General features: G+C 36.5%; 1 protein-coding gene across 2 annotated transcripts in view; it reads left to right on the top strand.

Moving 5' to 3' along the window:
• Positions 1-21,830, top strand: part of SLC10A7 (solute carrier family 10 member 7) — a 294,226-nt gene that overhangs the window by 16,820 nt on the left and 255,576 nt on the right. Inside the window, exons 3-4 of one of the 2 annotated variants that reach the window (XM_037830764.1) lie at positions 4,972-5,108; positions 8,804-8,879. In XM_037830764.1, coding sequence (XP_037686692.1) covers positions 4,972-5,108; positions 8,804-8,879 — 213 coding nt within the window. Of the gene's footprint in view, positions 1-4,971; positions 5,109-8,803; positions 8,880-21,830 lie in introns of those variants that run through there. The other variant, XM_037830765.1, reaches the window with a different exon arrangement.

The following is a 21,830-nucleotide window of genomic DNA, read 5'->3' as shown; positions in this document are numbered from 1 at the left end:
TATGCCCCTCTAATATTAACTTCTAATTGTGTTGTCATACATTTGTTCTGGTTCATGGAAGCGATTTCTAGTATTTGTACAGTTGATCATGGACATTGCCCACCATAGGATTCAGTTTTATACATTCCCATCTTTTGACCTCCAGCTTTCCTTCTGGTGACATATATGACTCTGAGCTTCCCCTTTCCACCTCATTCACACACCATTTGGCGCTTAGTTATTCTCACGTCTTGCTACCAACACCCCTGTTCATTTCCAAACATTTAAGTTCATCCTAATTGAACATTCTGCTCGTACTAAGCAACCACTCCCCATTCTTAAGCCTCATCCTATATCTTGGTACCTTATATTTCATGTCTATGAGTTTACATATTATAATTAGTTCTTATCAGTGAGACCCTGCAATAATTGTCCTTATGTGTCTGGCTTATTTCACTCAGTATATTGCCCTCGAGGTTTTGTCATCAACCCATTTTTTTTTAAAATATGGTATTGTTCACTCACCATACATTCCATCCCAAGTAAATAATCAATGGTTCTCTGCATGGTCATACATTTATGTGTTCACCACCTTCACCACTACCTATACAAGGGCAGCTACATTTCTTCCACAAGGCAGGAGGGAGAGTCAAAGAAGGTAGAGAGGCAAAAGAAAGAGGAAAAAAAAATGACAGCTAGGAAGCAGCAAAAGGAAAAATAACCTTAAATCAAAGTAGAATAAAGAATCAGACAATACCACCAATGTCAAGTGTCTAACATGCCTCCCCTATCCCCCCCTCTTATCTGCATTTACCTTGGTGTATCACCTTTGTTACATTAAAGGAAGCATAATACAATGATTCTGTTAGTTACAGTCTCTAGTTTATGCTGATTGCATCCCTCCCCCAATGTCTCCCCATTTTTAACACCTTGCAAGGTTGACATTTGCTTGTTCTCCCTCATAAAAGAACATATTTGTACATTTTATCACAATTGTTGAATACTCTAGATTTCATCAAGTTACACAGTCCCAGTCTTTATCTTTCCTCCTTTCTTGTGGTGTCTCACATGCTCCCCACCTTCCTCTCTCAACCGTATTCATAGTTACCTTTGTTCAGTGTTCTTACATTGTTGTGCTACCATCTTCCAAAATTGTGTTCCAAACCACGCACTCCTGTCTTCTATCACCCTGTAGTGCTCCCTTTAGTATTTCCTGTAGGGCAGGTGTCCTGTTCACAAAGTCTCTCATTGTCTGTTGGTCAGAAAATATTTTGAGCTCTCCCTCATATTTGAAAGACACCTTTGCTGGATATAGGATTCTTGGTTGGCGGTTTTTCTCTTTCAGTATCTTAAATATATCACACCACTTCCTTCTTGCCTCCATGGTTTCTGCTGAGAGATCCGCACATAGTCTTATTAAGCTTCCTTTGTATGTAATGGATCGCTTTTCTCTTGTGGCTTTCAGGATTCTCTCTTTGTCTTTGACATTTGATAATCTGATTATTAAGTGTCTTGGCGTAGGCGTATTCATATCTCTTCTGTTTGGAGTACGCTGTGCTTCTTGGATTTGTAATTTTATGTCTTTCATAAGAGATGGGAAATTTTCATTAATTATTTCCTCTATTATTGCTTCTGCCCCCTTTCCCTTCTCTTCTCCTTCTGGGACACCAATGATACATACATTATTGTACTTTGTTTCATCCTTGAGTTCCTGGAGACATTGCTCATATTTTTTCATTCTTTTCTCCATCTTCTCCTTTGCGTGTAGGCTTTCAGGTGTTTTGTTCTCCAGTTCCTGAGTGTTTTCTTCTGCCTCTTGAGATCTGCTGTTGTATGTTTCCATTGTGTCTTTCATCTCTTGTGTTGTGCCTTTCATTTCCATAGATTCTACTAGTAGTTTTTTTTGAACTTTTGATTTCTGCCATATATATGCCCAGTGTTTCCTTTACAGTCTCTATCTCTTTTGCAATATCTTCTCTAAACTTTTTGATTTGATTTAGCATTAGTTGTTTAAATTCCTGTATCTCAGTTGAAGTGTATGTTTGTTCCTTTGACTGGGCCATAACTTTGTTTTTCATAGTGTAGGGTGTAATTTTCTGTTGTCTAGGCATGGTTTTCTTAGTTATCCAAATCAGGTTTTCCCAGATCAGAACAGGCTCAGGTCCCAGAGGGAAGAAATATTCAGTATCTGGTTTCCCTGAGGGTGTGTCTTAGAAAATTGCTCCACCCTTTGATGCCTCGGGTCACTGTGCTTTTCTGCCCAGCAGGTGATGCCTGTTAGCCTATAATTCTTGACTGGTGTGAGGAGGTATGGCCGTGTTCCCCCAGGCTCTGGGGTCTGGTTCTGAATGGAAAGGGCCTCACCCCTTTCCTCCTATAGAGGACAGCCCTCCCAGGTGGAGGTCATTAGCATTTCAATGGTCTCGCTCTCTGCTTGTGCTGTCTCCACCCTTCCCTGAGTCACAGCCCTGGAAACTGAAAATGACTGGGGCTTTCTCCACTGAGTTGAAAAAGAAACAGATAGTCCCCTTCAGACCCAGTCCAAGGCGACCCTCCGGGTCTCCAAGGTCAGTCGTCACCCAAAGCCTCTGTCTGTTTTTTGGGGATGCGTACCTGTAGTGAGCAGTTCACACTTGCTACTTAAAACCCCAGTTGGAGCTCAGCTGAGCTATATTTGCTTGCTGGGAGAGAGCTTCTCTCTGGCACCACGAGGCTTTGCAGCTCGGGCTATGGGGGAGGGGGTCTCGCGACTTGGATCCACAGGTTTGACTTACAGATTTTATGCTGTGTTCTTGGGCATTCCTCCCAATTCAGGTTGGTGTATGATGAGTGGATGGTCTCGTTTGTCCCCCCGCAGTTATTCTGGATTATTTACTAGTTGTTTCTGGTTTTTTGTAGTTGTTCCATGGGGACTACTTAGCTTCCACTCCTCTCCATGCCGCCATCTTGCCCCGCCCGCGAGCCTGTTGTTTTGAAGTAGCCTTTTTCTTCAGTACTCGCCCTGTTTCTACAGTCTCTAATTGTTTTCTGGAGTGTTGAGAAAGAGTTTGCACTAGTTCTTGTTAGTTGTTCAAAGCTCCTGTGGGAGAATGGAGTCCAGGAGTGTCTTATTCCCTCAAAACATTTTTTATGTGATTTTTAATAGCTCATAACACTCTGGTTATACTTTAAGTTAAATAACTTTAAGTTGTTTAATTCTCCCATTTTTTGGACATTTAGGTCATTTCCAGATTCTTCTCTAAAAGATAATGCTGTGATGATCAATTCTATGTGTAGATGTTTGTAACCATTTTAAATATCTTTAGGATAAATGCTTAGTCATGAAAATTTTAGATCTAAGTATGTGAATTGTATTTAAGCCCTTGATATGTATTCCCATATTACTTTTCAGAGAAGTTATACCAATTTATTTTCCTGTCAGAAATATATGCAAATGCCTTGGTTACTGCATTCTGACTAATCATTTTATCATGATTTTTAAAAAAAATTTTAAAAATTGCATTTAGTTGGTATTTATCCAGTGCCTCTGGGTATATTTAGATGAGATTTGGTCTCAAAACTGCTGAGAATTCTCTGAACTTCTGATGCTCAAGTTTTCTCTGGGGTGGTAAGACTTCTGGTTTAGTTTAAGGAGGTCTCTTTTTATCTTCTAAGAATTCGATCTGACCAAAGGATCCAGTGTGGCTTCTGGTCTGCCCAGTGTTGTCTTGTGGCCCTGAATTAGACCCAGATTGCCAGAAGTTTCTTAGTTATTACCAGAGACGTCTTGTGATTTCACAGAAGCTACTGTGTGTCTCCACACAGGGAGATAGACAGTGGAAGCTGCTGAGACGGATCCCAGAATGTGGTTATCAGAGAATGAGTCTGTGTTAACCTGCTGTTTATTAAACTGACAAACTTTGGCTAATGTCTCTGAGGCTGAAGATCTCCTGCATGTCTTACTTGAACAATCTAGGGAGGCCAATTACAATGCTACATTTACCAACAGTGAATCTGTGGTATCTTATTTTAGTGACTGCCTGCATGTCTTAAAGGACTGCAATTTTTCTGCTACTTTCTGAATTTGTTTTATTTGAATTGAATAACCACATAACTCAAAAAAATTCAAGTGCTAATGCTTGATAGTTTGTGTGTATTTGAGGCCCAAAGGTTAATAATCCTTTTTTAGCTGTGAGACTCATAAGATGTGCCTGGTTTGTCATGTTTAATGTACATTTTTTTTCCCTCCTGGGACAGTACTGTGATAGAATGGAAGAAGCAGGCGTGGGCTTGAGAGCATGTCAGGAATGGATTTGATTCTAAGCTTCACTGCATAGTAGCTCTCAGCCTTAATTTCCTCATCAGTAAAATAGGGATAATAATAATTACCTAAAGGGGTTGTTGTGATGGGATTCAATGAAATAACGGACATAAATCGCTAAGCTCATAGCCTGGCATATAGCTGGTATCAGTAAATGTTAGCAACAAAGAAATCTAGTGAGAAAATTTTGGAGGAAAAGCCATTTTGAATTACGGAATATTGGGGAAAACATTTTAAAAAATTATTTTTGTGTAGACTCTTACAGCTTGTCAAATTGAGGTCTTACTTGGTCTGGTTTAGTGAATAGATTAATTATATTTATTAAAATGTAATAGATCCTGCCAAAAGTTTTAAACAAGATTGTTTTTAAAGAAGGTAATCATACATGTTTGTTTATAGTGTCAACAATCCTCAAATCTACTCTGTGTTAAGACAGTTATATAGTTTTACAAATCTGAATTGTTGAGGTATACTGATATTTAAAAGAAGTAAGAATATTTCAGAAATTTTGAATAAAAATACTTTATAATAATCATAAGTGACTTTTTTCTGTTAGTTCTGTCTCATGTATATGCTTATATATAAAAACTTTAGCTATGAAATAATTCCAAATTTGTTGTTATTTTTGTAGCATTTGCTCTTTAGAAATAGTTTTCTTACAGTTGTTATTTTTGTGTCCTTCATTTTTCCAGGAGCTGACCAGTGCTTTGATGCATATAAAACTGCATCTTTTTATTCAGATCTTTACACTTGCATTCTTCCCAGCAACAATATGGCTTTTTCTCCAGTTTTTGTCAATCACACCCATCAATGAATGGCTTTTAAAAGGGTATGTTTAAATCTTTTGAGGGGTCCACTTTTAATGGGGCATCTTTAGTGACATTTTTGGTTCTTTGGCAACTATATACAAAGGGACTTAAGTATCATATCTTAAAGTGAAATAAAAATACCTTTAACATAATTATTTTCCTTTAAAATGATAATGTTTCCTTAGGGAGGTTATCAAAGAATTTTATAGCAGAATCTTAAAATATACCTTCATACTTAATCTTAAGATTCTAAGATGAATACTTTTCTGGAAATTTTAAAGGGTGATGATGGGAAAAAAATGGAAAGGAATAGAGGATGTAAGATCTGTATGTGAAAGTATAATGTACGCTGTCAACTGTGTGCTTTAGCTTTTGCATTCTACATCTTACCAGATGTGTAAAGGTAATGGCTGAGCATAGTATGTTTTTTAAAACTTGTAGGAAAAGGAAAAATAAATATGGGACAAACATTTATTTTTTCAGTTATTCTATTTTATGTTTGATAAAACATAATAGTTAAATTGAGTAGATTTTAATACAATCTTTTTTCGTTTAAAACGTTGCTATGTTTGTTAAAAGGATTTAGTGATTTTTTTTTTTTAAAAGTATCTGAAGTGGTTTAAAACTAACTACATTTTAGCATTATGGTATTATAGCTGAAAGACTGGATTTAGTACCTGAAGATTAAGTTCTGATCCTGCCCTTAACTTTCTGTATGACTTTGGGGAAAGTTATTTACCAGTTTTGAGCCTCAATTTCACTGAAAAAAATGAGGATAACCATACTTTTACTACCCACTCTGTAACAATGTTGGGAATATTGAGTGGGATCATTTATTCATTTATTCAAGTCATTTATTTTGCTTCCACTATGTACCAGGAATTATTGTAGGTGCTAGGGAAACAACAGTGAACAGGATTGGTAAAGTGCCACCTAGTTTTGCACTTTGGGAAGATTCAGGGAGTGTGGCTGTCAATAAATAAGTAAATAGTTGTGCAAGATAGAATAAATGCTGTGAAGAGAGTAAAATAGTATGGCATGATTGAGACTGGTTAGGTGGGCAGGCTGGTAACTACTTTAGAATGCAGAGTTCTGGGAGCAGAATGTTCTAGGCAAAGGAAACAGCATGTAAAGGTAGGAGTTAGAGAGGTAAGTAAGAGGCAGGTCACACAGACTCTTGAAGACCATGGGTCAGCTTTTATTCTGAGTGCTACAGGATGCTATTGGAGGGCTTCAAATGAGGGAGTAATGTGGTCTGATTTATATTTCAAAGGTTTCCTCTGGCTGCTATTTGGAGAATACATAGTAAAGGGTCCAGACAGACAGCTAGGAGGCCAGCTTGGATGCTAGTGTAGTGAGGTGGTAGGCTAATAGAGAGATATGGTTGTATGCAGAATATATTTTGAAATAAGAACCCTCAGAACCCACTGGTGGCTAGGATGTGGAGAGAAGAGGACAGAGTAATCAAAGATGACTTCTGGGTTTTGGGTATGAGCTGTTGGGTAATTGGTGGCATTGTTTACTTAGATGGGAAGAAACAGGTAGGTAGGAGGAGAGGGGGAAATGAAATCAAGAGTATTGTTTTGGCCAGATTGAGTTTAAGCTAATGAACATAAAGTTTCACAGAAAAGCATAAAATGCCAAATAAAAATGAATGACATCATTATTAGAGCAATAATGTGCGATGCATTTCAAGAACCAGTATTTACTCTCTGCCATGTGTAGGGCACTCAAGGAATAGGAAGACGTTAAGTCACTCCTTGTTTTCTGGGAACTTCAGGAAATCTGACTGAATGCATAAGACGTGTATAAAATAGTAACCAACCAAAAGGAGGTAGCATATGATTTTTCAGATGAGTGGTGATCTGATTATTGGGTAAGAGGTTGAGAAAGATTGTGTACTCCTTACGTAGAGAGTTCAGTATGAAGCATTAGTGGGAGACAAAGATAAAAAAGTTAATTAGGCCCAGGTTGCAGAACGCCTGAACTACTGGGCTAAAGAGTTTAGGTTTGAATGTATAGATGACAGAGAGCTCTTAAAAGTGCTAAGCAGAACAACATGCTAAAAAGTGATTTTTAAGGAAGATTAATCTGATAACATTGTACTGGGGATATTATTAGAAAAGTAGCACTTGCAATTTCAGTATTCTAAATAAAAGAAGCATACAGTTCTTACCTTGGGATGTTAAACTTGGATTTGGTAAAACTTGGATGTTTTACCTTGGATGTTAAACAGTATGCTAAATATAAGAAGCATACAGTTCTTACCTTGGGATGTTAAGGAGTGCACACTTAGCCTAACTCACTTACAGAAGGCTCTTCCTAGCTCACTTTTTCTCTTTCCTTCTTCCTACTCTGAGAGTATACACTTAGTTAACTTGAGGGAGTTGCAGATTCCTACCTCAGGATTGTGTTCAAGTCATTGAAATAGATATATTTCAAGCCCATAATCCTCACCTTGCTCTGTTAAAGGGAAGAGTAGAGGTATGGAGACAATTCATTATTTGGGGTGTCTAGACTTGAGTAAAAAGTATCTGCTGGAAGTAGTCATGAGAAGAATGGAAAGTTGGTTGCAGTGACTGATTGATTTATGAGGAGCATGAGGAAGTCAGATATAACTCCAAACTTCCAAACTGGATCGTTAGGGAAAAACTGGTCCCGTTGACAAAAATAAGTAAATGCAGAGCAGAAGTTGATTCATTAGAAATATATAAATTCAATATTAGGTATGTTTAGTTTGAGGTGACAGTCATAGGCAGCTACAAATTGGGGGAGGGTAGTTAGGGTTAGAAATGTAAACTTGAAAGTATCCCTATAGATTTGGAAGTAAGATTAAGAGAAAGGGAAGTTTAAAAGATAGGAGATAAAATGAGAATGATGAAGTACTGACATAACCAAGAGAATAGAGTGCTTTGAGAAGGAAGAAGGAAAGATCAGGATGGGGAAAAATATGAATTTGGTGATTAGGACATCACTGGTTGCTTTTACTGTTACTCTTTTGTTAGTAGAAGGGCCTGATGTCAGATTCCATGGAAATAAACAGAGAATGAGCTGAGTGTTCATGGAAATGGAATACTCTCAAAGGTCAGCATAAGCAACAATGAAAAAGTAGGATTGTGCCTGGAGAAGGTGACGGTACTAATTTTGCTGTTAGTTATCTATATTTGTGTGTTGAATCTTCTGCCTCCTTGAAGGCAAGAACAATGTCATGTATTTTTTTTATACCCTTGTGTAATATCTACCTGTAGAAGGCAGATTTACTCAATATAGTGTTTAGAGATTTTTTTTTTTTAAGTTAGGGAGAATTCTGCTTCTTTGTACATAAAAGAGCCAGAAGTGAATGAAAGAATGAAAAAACTAGACTTGCTGATTTTTACTTTACCTTAAGATAATCTAAGATTATGTATACTTACAAATGATTAACTATTTTGGTTGTTTCAATGACCACGCTCACTATAACTTGACTGTTTTTGAATTGTAAAACAAGAGTTTATATTACTGAAAAACAAAATCACCAAGCTTGCAGACAGAATGAATGCCCAGAACCTATGCATTTGTAGCATTTTCCAGGCTATATTGCCTCACATAGCATTATCTAAACTCAACAGGGCTTGTGCATCAGTTAACACTCTTATATTTTCATTTGCTCAGCTTTGCTATTTTAGAATGAGACTAGTGAAAACTATTTATAATTGCATTTTCTTTTATTTTTCAGTTTACAGACAGTAGGTTGCATGCCTCCCCCTGTGTCTTCTGCAGTGATTTTAACCAAGGCAGTTGGTGGAAATGAGGTGAGTCATAGTGCTAACTATATTTAAATATAAGTGGGTACTATGCTTCAATGCCTGTTTTGAACACAAAGGAATCATGTTACAAAAAGCCCATAACCATAGCAGACTATGAAAGAAGTGGGTGTATTCATTTGTTAAGATGATGCTAAAATTGGTTATGATGAGTGGAATTTAGGGTTTCAAAGAAAAGAGTAAGGGAGATGAATGAAGTAGAGATGGTGATTTTTTCACCCCAGTGGGAATCCAGGAGAAAAAGAACAAAAGAATTTAAGGACAGGGAATTTTCATCCAAGACTCAGACTGAAGATACTAGCTTAGCCAGTGGTTCTTTCTTAAAAAATTTGTAACAAACTAAATTGATTGAAAAAGGGTCTATGTGAGTTTAATGGTAAGTGAAAACGATACAAAAAGGAGAAATTAGGCCATGCTTCTAAGATGAGTTCGAAGAAATTATTCAACTGCTTGGGGACTGTGGTAAAAGAAGAGTGTTTATATATTGGAGTAGCAATTATTCACTGCAAAAACTGTATATAGGTGATTCTTCCTTGGTTCAAAGGCCCTACAACTTCATATTGATGAGGGGCTTTCCTTTTGTGATAGCTTATTCCTCCTTTTTCACCTATAGGCATGCAACCTACTGGCTGCAAACTGAAAAAAAAATGCGATTTTAAATAGTTTTCACTATACTCATTCATTTCCTCGAATGAAGGAAAGACATAAGAGTCTTCCACTTCAGTTCATTCTTAGGATTGTGTTTTCTTAGCATCTACTTTCATTTTCACTCACTTTATTCATTCTAAAAATATTTACTGAGTACCTGCTGTATTGCTTTTAAAAACAGGCTTAATATAGTATAGTTGACATCCAATAAACTGTTCCTACTTAAAGTATATAATGTGATAAGTTTTGACATATGTATATACCCATGAAACCCATCACCACAGTCAGGGTTGTGAATGTATCTGTCTCCCCCAAGATAGTCAATATCTCTACATGCCCCTTTGTAATCCATCCCACTTGCCCTTCCCAAGCATTCCTCCCCACCAGGCAACCACTGATTTACTTTCTGACATTTTAGATTAGTCGACATTTTTTAGAGTTTTATATAAATGGAATTATACAGATTGTGCTCTTTTTTTCTTTTCTGGCTTCTTTCACTCAGCTTAGTTATTTTGAGATTCATCTATGATGTATATACCAGTAGTTTATTCCTTTTTATTGCTGAGTAGTATTCTATTTATACCACAATTTGTTTATCCATTCACCTGTTGAAGGACATGTGGTCTGTTTCCAGATTCTGGCTATGTCAAATAAAGGTGCTACAAATCTTTGTATGGACATATGCTTTCATTTCTTTTGGGAATACCTAGGAGTAGGATGGCAGAATCATATAATAGATATATGTTTTAGGGCCTTTCAACCAAGGAAGAATCACCTATAAAGATCTATAAATCACTCACAAAGTTTCTGAGATGGACAATTGCTACTCCCATGTACAAATACTCTTCTTTTACCAGTAGTGTATGTTTAAATTTTTAAGAAGTTGCCAAACTATTTTCCAAAGTGGTTGTACCATTTTATACCCCACTAGTTCTTGACATCTCTGTCAATACTTGGTATTGTCAGTCTTTTTAATTTTAGCTATTCTAACATGTGTATAGTAATCTTGTGTGCTTTTTTTTAATCAACTCAACATTTATTGAATGCCTGTTGTGCATCAGATACTGTGATCAGTGTTTTCCCAGTAAGAGCAGCTTTATTTGTATTTACTTATTTCTTAGAGAAGTTGTAGAAAAATAATGCATTAAGTAGAGTTCTCAGGATACAAGTCCTTATAAATATTTTCTCCCACTCTGATGCTTGTATTTTCATTTTCTTAACACTGGCTTTTGAAGAGTGGAATAGTAGTAGAGGCAGTAAAAGATATTTGGATTCTGCATTGGTGAAGGCTATGCTCACAAATTGGATGTGGGGTATGAGAGAAAGAGAGGGGTTCAAGAATGACTCCAAGGGTTTTGGCTGTACAACTGGAAGGATAGCTGGAAAGGTTGCTGATGTAGAGATTACTACTATGTGATAGCAGTTTTGGGGAGATTGGTCTGGATAGGTTAGGCTATGCCATGGTAGCCAAGAACTACAAAATCTCATGGCTAAACATGTAAGTGTATTTCTTGCTTATGGTACACGTCCCATGTGGGTCAGTGGGAAAATCTGTTGCCATCACTAAGGAAGCTTGATTGATGGAAGCTATATTATCAGGATGGAAGACAAGAATTTTCAGTTGCTACAGCAGGGAAAGGGAGAAACTGGGAATCACAAATGTGCTTTTCACTGCCCAGGCTGGAAGTGATAAGTGGCACTTATGCATACGTTAAATTGGCCAGAACAAGTTATATGACCTCACCACGCGCTATCATCCTGTGTCCTAAAGGAGAGAGCTGGGTATTAGTGAACACTTGAAATGTCTACTTTGTATGGTAAAGATCAGAATTTTTTTTTTCTATGTAAGATGCCTATTAAATTATCCAAATTAAGTGATTGGAGATACGAGTCCAGATTGGAGATGTAAATTGGAGTCATCAAGATTGAGCCCTGGGGCCCTCCAACATTAAGAGGCCAGGGTGATGGGTTACTGGCAAAGGAGACAGAGCAGGCATAGCTAGTGGGATGGAAGGCAAAACACGAGTGTGGTAGCTGAAGCCAGGTGTCTTGGAAGCCAAGAAAAGAAGGTGTTTGAAGGAGATGGGTATGATCATCTGGTTCAAAGTCTGCTGATACATGAGATGAATTCTGAGAATTGACTTTTGGATTAAGCTAACCGAGACCAGAGTGGTTTTAGTGGAGTGTTCTGGGGTGTGGGTGTGGGTGGGGACACTTGTTTGGAGTGGACTCCAAAAAAAATGGGAAGAGAGAAATTGGAAACAGGAGGTACAGACAACTCTCTTGAGGTCCTTTGTGATAAAGAAGGGGATTGGGGCAGTATGTAGAGGGGGATTTGGGTCAAAAGATTTTTTTTTTAAATGCAGAAATGAGAGCATGTTTCTTTCATGATGGGAATGGTACAGTAGAGAGGGAACTATTGATATGAGAAAGAGTGGAAAATTGCTGGAGTGATATTTTTGATTAAATGAGAGAGAATGGGGTTGGGTTTTGTGAGTACAGGGAATATCTTTCAATAGGAGCTTGGGCTTTCAACCTTAATAACAGGAGGGAAGGCAGAGTATGGGGCTATAGATGCATGTAGATGGATAGAAGTGATTGGGGTATACTTGGGAGTTATCTTCTGATGACATTCATTTTCTTAATTAAGCAGATATCAAGGTCAGTGACTGAGAGCAAAGATGGCTTAGGAGGTAATGGGTGCTTGAGGAGAGAGAGGGTGTGCAATTGTCATTTCAACCAGGAGAGTGAATTATTTCCTGTGGTAAGATTGCCCAGCAGCCCCTGAGATCCATAGAAATGCCTTTAAAGTGGAGCCAGGCACCATGGTTGTATGTTTTCTCTTAGCAACATTCAGCTTCTTGGTGTAGGATTAGAATGCAGATGGTTGGATTTAACCAGGTTTGCACTGTGCCAGGAGTTACAGTGCCTGCTATGTCTGTCTATTGCCTTGAAAGAATTTGAGGAAGGAGCCTCTTTGGGTATAACTGAGATTAATGTTAATTGGTTTAAAGGTGCCATTTATCTCTTTCGTTATAATTTGATTCCCTCAAGAGTTGTATGGGTTACATTGATTTAAAAGACAAAAATGCCTTTTTGTTCCCAAATGAATTTTGGCAGAAGTTCAAAGTTCACTCATTTTCTTTCACATTAGCATACAGCATTAGATTCTTAAGTGTATTTACATGTTCATTTCCAAATAGATATTTAAATTCTTTACATTAATACTCTATGTTAATAATGTTGAATTTAGGACTATCTCCATTTTTTTTTTTTTTTAAGTGTTGGTCTAGTTTTTTAAATGTTTATATTTTGCATCTTCATGAATATCAAGCATTTTTGTTGACCGAGGGAGTAGGATATAATTTTTCATAAATACTGAAAATTGAGCTTCAGAAATGAAGTTTGCTAAGTCCATGTTCTGATGTGAAATGAGTAGACTTTTATATTTATGTCAGATTATGGGAGAAAATGATCTGCAAAAAAAGATACTTGATAATTTTAAGTTTTTTGTCTTTCTATAATAATACTATATGACAACTCAATATAGACTTTTATTGAAGGACATGTAAAGGATGATTAATCTTTTGTATAATGTATTGGAAATAATCTAAAATAAATAAGGATCTAAAGTAAATGAGTTTATTTGTGTGTGTAAATAAAAAGGTCCAAAAGCTGGGTCCAGCATGAGGTACAGTTGATGAAGTTTCTGGTTCCATTTCTCTGTGATTCTCTGCTCTGTTTTACATGTATTGGTTTTGTACTTGTAACCAAGAAGTTAGAATTTAAAGGATAATTATGATTATTGAATCATTATATAGCTATTCCATTTTTACTTTCTGGTATATTAGAATAGACAGAGGGAAATAAAATCTCTGAACTGTAATTCAGGTGACTTGATCTCTAATAATGATTGTATAGCCTTTATCTTGTGCCCTTGTGATTGTGAAAACCTTGTGACTGACCCCCCGCCTGGTGTTCTGGTTTTTCGACTTTAGAGTCTGTGATCACTAAAGACAGCCCCTAATGTTTATTAATGAAGAGCCTTGGGTCAGCCCAGAACTAACCTACCCCAATTCCAAAGTTATCTTGACAATCGAAAATGGATCTAACCAAAATGGGCTCATCTGACATGCACAGTAACTTAGACCTTAATCTGTAAGTGACCTGTACCTCATTATAATACTAAAAATCACACTCTTCATCTTATAAAGGCTGTCATTTTCTTACATATGTTCTGTGACTAAGCATGTAACCAATCTGCACATGCTCAATAATGAGATCACTTCTAATTACATCATCTGGGGCCATTGTACTCATTATCCTAAACCCTGCCCATCTTTTAATACTAAAACTATCAGAATTACTGCAGTTCGGGGAGACAGATTTTTAGGCCAATAGGCCATCTGATCCCTCCTTTGCTCCTAGCAATAAACTCTTCTTTGAAGCTCCATTGTCTTATGAGTTGGTCATTTGAGCGCATCAGGCAGAGAACTCACTGATTTTGTCTGGTATCATACTCATGTTAGTTTCAATATGGTAGTAGAAATGCCACAGCACATTTCCATGCTGCACTATCCTTTCAAACTGACTGTTCTTGGCAGTATTTATGACATGTGAGAAAACTTTTTCCCTTCTAAGGTTTGTGTTATTAAATTTATTCACATTTACTTTATGCTCTCATATACAATACACTTAAGGAAATGTGTGACTGTGCAGCATATTTGTTTTTAATGATTATGGGAATGTATACAGTTTCAGTATTATTTAAAATGGTTCTCTTTTGATTTTGCAAAGTTTTTATATAATTTAGGAGGAAAATTTTTTCTGTTACTTAGACACTTTTCAATTTAAATGCATTTGGGTAAAATCATTGATAACCAAAAGATTTTGTCATGGGTTGAGAGGTATTGCATCTTTTTAAATTCACAAGTTGTATTCTGGTGAGAAATAGCCTCACTAATTTTTGTTACAGTTAAAAAACAATTTCTTTTTTTATATATTACGTTTTGTTTGTTAGCCAACTAGAATTTGTAATAACTTTTAGCAGCAGAAGGAACTCAATGTATGTGCCTAACAATGCACGTGCACTGTTATGCTAATATGTTCTTCAGGTTTTTTAATGAGACTCCTTAAGCATATAGCTGATTGAACCTCTTATTTTAAATTTTAAACCACTTTTATTTAAATACTGGGAGTCTGGTTAGGTTCTTTTTTTGTTGTGATTATTGTTTATTCATTCCAGTGTTTTAAATTCAGTTTTCAAAACTGCAAGGTTGTAGAGTATATCACTGACATGGTCTGATTGGCAGGGATGGTGGGGGTAGTGTGTGTGTGCGTGTGTGTTTGCTTGTATGTGTACTTGGAGTTTCTTTTATAATAATAGAAAAAATAATTAGACTCAGTGAACCCTGATTTCATTGTTAAATGTAAGAAAGAAGATGGATCAAAATTATATTTTATTCTAATGTGGGAGATGTAGGATAAGAAATCTTATTCTTTGTTAAGAAACCATTTGTTAAGTTTAAATTTCTGTTCCAAATGTGAAGTTCTGTGGTAAAAATACAGCTTCTTTACAGAAGCTATGCAAAGGTTTCCAACCTTGTGGGAATTGCCAAGGGAATTATTGTATTTAAATTCAAATAACATCTGTCTTAAAATAACTACCAAAGGGATGCCTCTTATGAAAGAAGTTTCTTGTCTATGAGGCTGGAAAATTGTTCTCCTCTGTTTGGAAAGAGTTATGTGGTGTTCCTGCTGTTGTTAGGGATATTTCATTTCTTCATCATTTATGCAGGTGTTGAAAGAAAAAGCAAGAAAGGTAGGTTTTGGGAAAAGATGTACCATCTTTTTTTTACTTCAGTATTATTTTGCAAGCTGAGAAAGGGAATGACTCAGCTGAAGGTTATTGCTTTAAAATGCAGAGTGAATGAAATATGAGGACTTAATTACCAAGTAAAGTTGCAAAGCTGTGTAACCCTAGAATTTTGTGAGTCTAGGCCTTAAACCGAGTAGGAGAGAAATATAACTAAGAAGTTCTGCTTTCAAATATCTGAAGAACAAAAGAAAAGAAAGAAAGCATTAAGAATCATAACAGATAAAAATCAGGGCAATCAGAGAAAAGTTTCCAGTCAGGTATGGGAATAATATTTTATGCTAAGCTTGTTATGTTATCTGTTTTTAAGGCTAAGTCTGGTAATTTGAATCAAGAAAATAAGGCACTTTCACTACTAATAGCAGTTTACTGATTGCAAGCATATTTATTTATGTTTATTTTTTTGTTTCTCAAAATGAATTTCATGGATCACCTGTATCAGAATTAGCTGGGATGATTAGAAAAATAAATATCCACCTTAGACCTACTAAATTAGAATGTCTGGTGGGTGGGACTCAGGAATCAGCTTCTTTTTAAAACTATGAATTCTATCACACTACAAAAGGTGTGTAAACTACTTATATACAGCTTAAAGCATAATAATAAACTTTGTATTCACTATCAGCCTTAGAAATAAAATGTGTTCAACCAGTAGTTATGTAAGCACTCACATTATGTGACACATCTTTTACCTTAGGGACTAAAACGGAGAGTCAATTCTGGAACCTGTCTTTTAGAAGCTTACTTTTAGTATGATTTTACACTACTCAAAACCTCTATTTCATGTTGTAAAGCTCACAAAAATAGGCAAGACAGTGGAATAGCTTTGGATTGACCCTTATTAAATTGTTTTCCTGTTTAAGTGTAGAAAAACCTGAAACGTACCCCAAATGAGTTCAGCCCCATCCAGCTTTGCCTGAGGAGCCAAAACTTCAGTTTAGGGGTCTGGTCTGTTTGATATTTGTAGGCACTAGGCAGATGCCTTGCCTAAACTGGGGTTACGATGGTGTGCTTCTTTTAATGTAAGCATATTTAGCTGGCATTTTAATTATATTTTAGTTAGAAGATAGAGGATTTTAGAACCCTTTGATAGATATGCAGAATTCCAGACATTTTAAAGAAACATTTTGATTCCTGGTATAGTAGAAAGGTAACAAGTTAAAAGTGTGTGTGTGTGTGTGTGTGTGTGTGTGGTTTCATTAATGGGGTTAGTGCCCAAATCTCTTCAAAGAAAATTTGAGAATGTCTCCTGAGCAAAGAAAATTATTACGTGTGGTGAACTCTTTAAGCCATAGACAAAGGTCATGAAAGTCTGAGTTTATTTAAAAAAGGTTTTCTGTCTTCTTGGAAAGCAAATGAAGGCTCTCATTACTAACTTTAAAATTATAGCCATGAGACAATTTGCTGGAGGTGAAAGATCAAGATTCTCACAGTCCAAATGGAGACTGAAAGTTCAATTTCTGGCTTATCAGGGAGGCATGAAACATTTCAGGGTTATTTTGCATTATCAGTGGGGACTTGATCCTGCTAACCCAATGCATGATGATATAATTCATTGAAACATTCATAAAGGCAATTAGGGTAGATCTAATCATTAGAGAGGACTTGAAGTGAGAAGGAAATCTGATCTGTCACTTACTGTCTCAACTCCAGGCAATTGCTTAGCCTTTCTGTGCCTTGCCTTTCTCTTCTGTTAAATGGGGTTACTGCTTGCTCTTGCAGTAGAAGGTTAATGGCATCCAGGAGGAATTTTGTATCTGAAAAAAAGATATCAATATCAGTCAATCAAAAAGAAAAAAAGCTGTCAATGATAAGCCCTCTTGCAAGCAGGCAGGTGCCAGCCTTCTGTGCTCTCTGGGAAATGGTAACAGTTTTTCCTCTTTGACAGCTCAAAGAACTGAAGTGGCAGCAGCAGCAAGAGATTCCATCTCCCTACTCTTCTTCCATCTCTATCTCTACATTTTAACTTCATTTGCATCTTCTGTGTTGGGTTAGCACTCTTAGGAGCACTAGAAAGGGTTGCCTTATTTGTTTTAAGCTGCTAAAAAATTTGTTTGAAAGATGCCTAGATTTCTCAAGATTTTTATAATTTAGAATTCTCTCATTGTGGTAGTTTGAAGCTGTTATGTACTGCAGAAAAGGCCATGTTCTTTTAATCCATTCCTGTAGGTGCAGATCTACTTTAGGTGGGACCTTTGGATTAGGTTATTTCGATTGAGATATGACCTACCCCATTCAAAGTGGGTCTTAATCCCCTTATTAGAATCCTCTGTAAGATGATAAAGGACACACAGAAAAAGCCCAGAGAGCCCAGAGAAGCCCCAGAGAAGCTGACATACAAGGACATACCACAGAAGCTGAGAGAGGAAGCTACTGAAGCCAGAAGCTGGAAACAATGACACCCAAGAGAGAAGGACCAACATATGTCATCATGTGTCTTGCCATGTGACAGAGGAGCCCCAGATGCCAGCAGCCTGTCTTCAGAGTCCAGGTGTCATCCTGTTGATGCCTTGAATTGTACATTTTCACTGCCTAAGAACTATGAATTTTAAGTTAATAAATCCCCATTGTAAAGGCTAGCCCATTTCTGGTATATTGCATTTGGGCAGCTTTAGCAAACTGAAACACTCGTTTATTTCCTGAATGTCTCTCAAATTGGCTTCTATTTCCACCACCCTTGCCAAAAGGATTCTTTTGATGGCTAGCAGTGATATGTAGTTACCAAATCCAGTGACCATTTCACAGTTCTCATCCTCATGACTTAAGTTCAGTTTTTGACACCATGGCTATTCACTTCCAACTTCCCTCTGCTTCCCTGCCACTCTTCTCTCCTAATTCTCATCCTGCATCTCTCACTACTCCATCTTTCTTCTTGTCACGCCATCTCTCTTCTTGTCTGGTTCCTTTCTCAACCCAATTGGGAGTGTTTTTCAGGGACCCAATCTTGAAATGTTTTTTTTTTTTTTTCATTCCTACCAGATTCCTGATTCTGCATCCTTCTTTACATAGTCGAAGTCTTTTGACCCCCACCTTTGGGTGTAACTCTGCTTAAGACATTAAGACCAGTCCTGCGCTTGGGTGAAAAATATTTAAACAACTCCAGCTTATCATGCTGTAGCACAGCATCACCACCTTTGCTGCTCGGCCATCCCTGACCATCATGTGCAAAGGATACAATTACTTAGGAATCAAAGCCGCTCTTTGATTCTTGCTTTTTATCGATACTCACCTAATGGTCTTCGGAAAGCCCTGAACCTCTTTGAGCCTTGGTTTCCTCATCTGAGTAATGATATTTGCTTACTTATTTCATAGGATTGTCTATAAGATGTGATGAAATTATATGTAGAAATACTTGTAAACTGGGGGAACATATCAAGCAAGCATCAACATTATCAATATTGCAGGGGTTTGTCACTATTGAAATCACCCGGCCTTCTGAGTTTTATATCATTGCTCTCTCAAAAATTTGATCTTCTAAGCTCACTCATTCATTCAAAAATATATGTTGAGCATTTGCAATAGCTTGCTGTAGTACCTTCACGGGCTTTTCAGTTTAATAAGTGATATAAACAGATAAATAGTAAATTACAATATAATATGGTTGGTGTTTAAATTTCCAAGAGATTGATAATGCCAGTTTATTAGTTTGTATTATAGATCCTCAGTATTTTTGTATAAATATTTCCTGTCATGACATGGAATACTCATATCAAATACCCAATATAACCCCTTATGGGAATTAAAGAGTATTGGGAAGTCAAATTAATAATTGAAAGATTGCTTTGGGAGTTTAGAACCAGATAAAGGGAATTCAGTAGATTTGCAGGATGTTTCTCCTAGGTTGTAAAGCCTGGAAAACCATCCCAGTTCCAGTCCTACAAACAAACAAGTAAGCAAACAACCTTTGAGACTACCAGGTACAATGTCTCCCTTGAACAGACCTAAATTAACATTGATAATTTGTTATTTTCTACTTCTGTTTATTTCAATATCAGAATGTCAGCTATATTATGACTAGCATAAAAGAGTTTACAAATATTTTTAATATTTAAGTTTTTAATAAGGTAATAAATTTTAGGGCATGCTCTGGGGCCATTAGTAATTTTGAGGAAACACACTAGTCTAAACAGCAACACACTTATAGCTTCCCAATTAGTTAATCTTATCTGATTAATGCTCATATTTTTTGTTTTTTTTTTAGAGAATTTGATTATTTTTGCCTTTATTCCCACATTATGGACATATTCCTTATTTAGATTCTTTGGCTTATCTGTGTGTATTTATGAAGTTGTTACTAATGAAAATGAGACTTTCAGTGCTTTACTAAATCATGGAGTTGTGGAAATATCAATAAAGTAAATCTCAAAAGACTTTGATCCTACTCTTGGCTTAATCCCTAACTAGCTCTTTGATCTTGGGTATTCTTTTTTTCAGCTTTTTTGGTCAATTGTGTGTGGGCAAGTTGTTTTAGATGAAAGTACTTTGGGAAAAAACACGTAAGGACATGTATAAATGAGATGAGGCAGTCTTTCATTTTAAGCTGTTTGCTTCTTGGTGAAATGTGATCTATTTTATTGGATTAATTGTAAATCTTTATACTTTTTTGAGATTATATACTTCATAAAAGAGCATTATTTTATATATATATCTTTCATTTGAAGTATTGGCATCTGTCAGACTATTAAGAACATGGAAATCATGGAGACGGGCCAGAAAGAGTCAGGTTTAATCTTTTTTTTTTGCTACAAACTTTGGAAATGACCCTTTCAAACTTTATTTGTTTCACGAAGACACCAGGCTGTGTCTTCTAACTATGTAATGGGAACATCCTGCTTGGTGCAACAAGATTTTCAAGCAGATTGTTCATAGCCAAGAACACTTGGATCCAAACTAATGGTCTGAATATGTTGAATAGGACTGAGACTGCATTCTAATCAAGTGCCAAGATATTGGCCTCTCAGGACCTTTACATGATTATTAATTTTTTTTTTTTAACTCAATCCACAGTAGAAACTGAAAAATTTCCCAAAGCATAGTTAATTGTGTATAATTTCATTTACCTCTCCTTCCCTCTTCTCTGGTGTTGACCCTCAGACCACTTTGAGGATTGTCTTCCTGATCAATTCTGCTTCTGTAGTCAGTTCACTCAGCCTGTCTGGTCCTGTAATAGGGACTTCTGCATCCCTGCCTCCCCTCCCACCTCCCATACTTACTGTGAGGCCCTGCCCATCAGTCAAGGCCCAACTTAAATACAGTGTCCCTCTCTAGAAACCTTTGCAGATCCCCAGTCAGAATTAATCTTTTCTTCCTTCCACAACACAATACTTTGTAACTCTGGTGTTATACCATCACCTCTCTTAATCAGATATTTTTGCAGGTATTTGTCTCCCCAATTAACTTTTGAATTTTCTTTGTAGAAATCATTTTTCTTTGTATCTCCCTTATGCTTTGAGCTATAAGGAGCTCAGTTAGTGATTTAATTTATTTGAGTTCCTTTATATTCTTTGAATTCCTTTATGTTATTTGAAAACCTGTATGTTCTCAATCTTTCCTTCAAGTAGCTTTTATATATTTATTGTGCCAGAATAAATAGGGGGTGGAACTGAACAATGGCCTAGATTAGACATATTTTCCCATTGATTTAAGTACATTTTGGATCCTGTTCAAAAGAGCTATTGTAGGTCTTATTAGAGTTTATGTTCAATGATGTTTCTCATTTAGTGATCCTTCAGTTATGGACCCTGAGGACACTGCTATTAGAAAGTTCTGGTTTAATTACGGTTACATTAAGTTTACAATGGTATGAAAATGTTCGTTTCTCAAATAGGCAGACCTTGAAAGTTCAATTCTGAAAAGCAGTCTGAGAAATAAACTAGCTGAAGTGAGTTAGACTAAAAAGACTTTTTCACTTTTGTGGCCTTCCTTATCAAAGACAAGAGAGACTGATATTCCTTAACTCTCATTTGATTTTACAGTAAGTCCATGTTGAAAACAAAAGATGTCATAAACACTTATTATTGCATTTTTTGGGGTAGTTGGTATAGCATTTATTCTGTCCACACCCCCCAATTTGATATTTCCAGTTCCCCAATAGTTGTTTAAATTACCAACAATCTACTGTGTCTTTGTGTACTTGCTGTTAAGATGGGCTACATAGTCACATTTTGATATGAAAAATGAGAACTGGCATTATCATTTAAAAAAGATTCACCCTGCTGGATTCTGCTGGTTTGATATCCTCATCTTTTTTTTTTTTGGCTTGAAAACAGGAATTTATTGAAGCATCAGAGGCTAGAAGGCTTGCTTCATCCCAGGGTCACTGTCTTCTGGCTGGCAGCAATCTTTGGGGTTCCTTGGCTTTTCTGTTACATGGTGGTGTCTTCTCCTTTCTCTTCCAGGTTCTGTTAATTTCCAGT

This window comes from Choloepus didactylus, chromosome 3 (genome assembly GCF_015220235.1).
Source record: "Choloepus didactylus isolate mChoDid1 chromosome 3, mChoDid1.pri, whole genome shotgun sequence".
Taxonomy (NCBI): Eukaryota; Metazoa; Chordata; class Mammalia; order Pilosa; family Megalonychidae; genus Choloepus; species Choloepus didactylus.
Note: the sequence above shows the minus strand (reverse complement) of the source record. Positions and strands in the feature narration are given on the sequence as shown.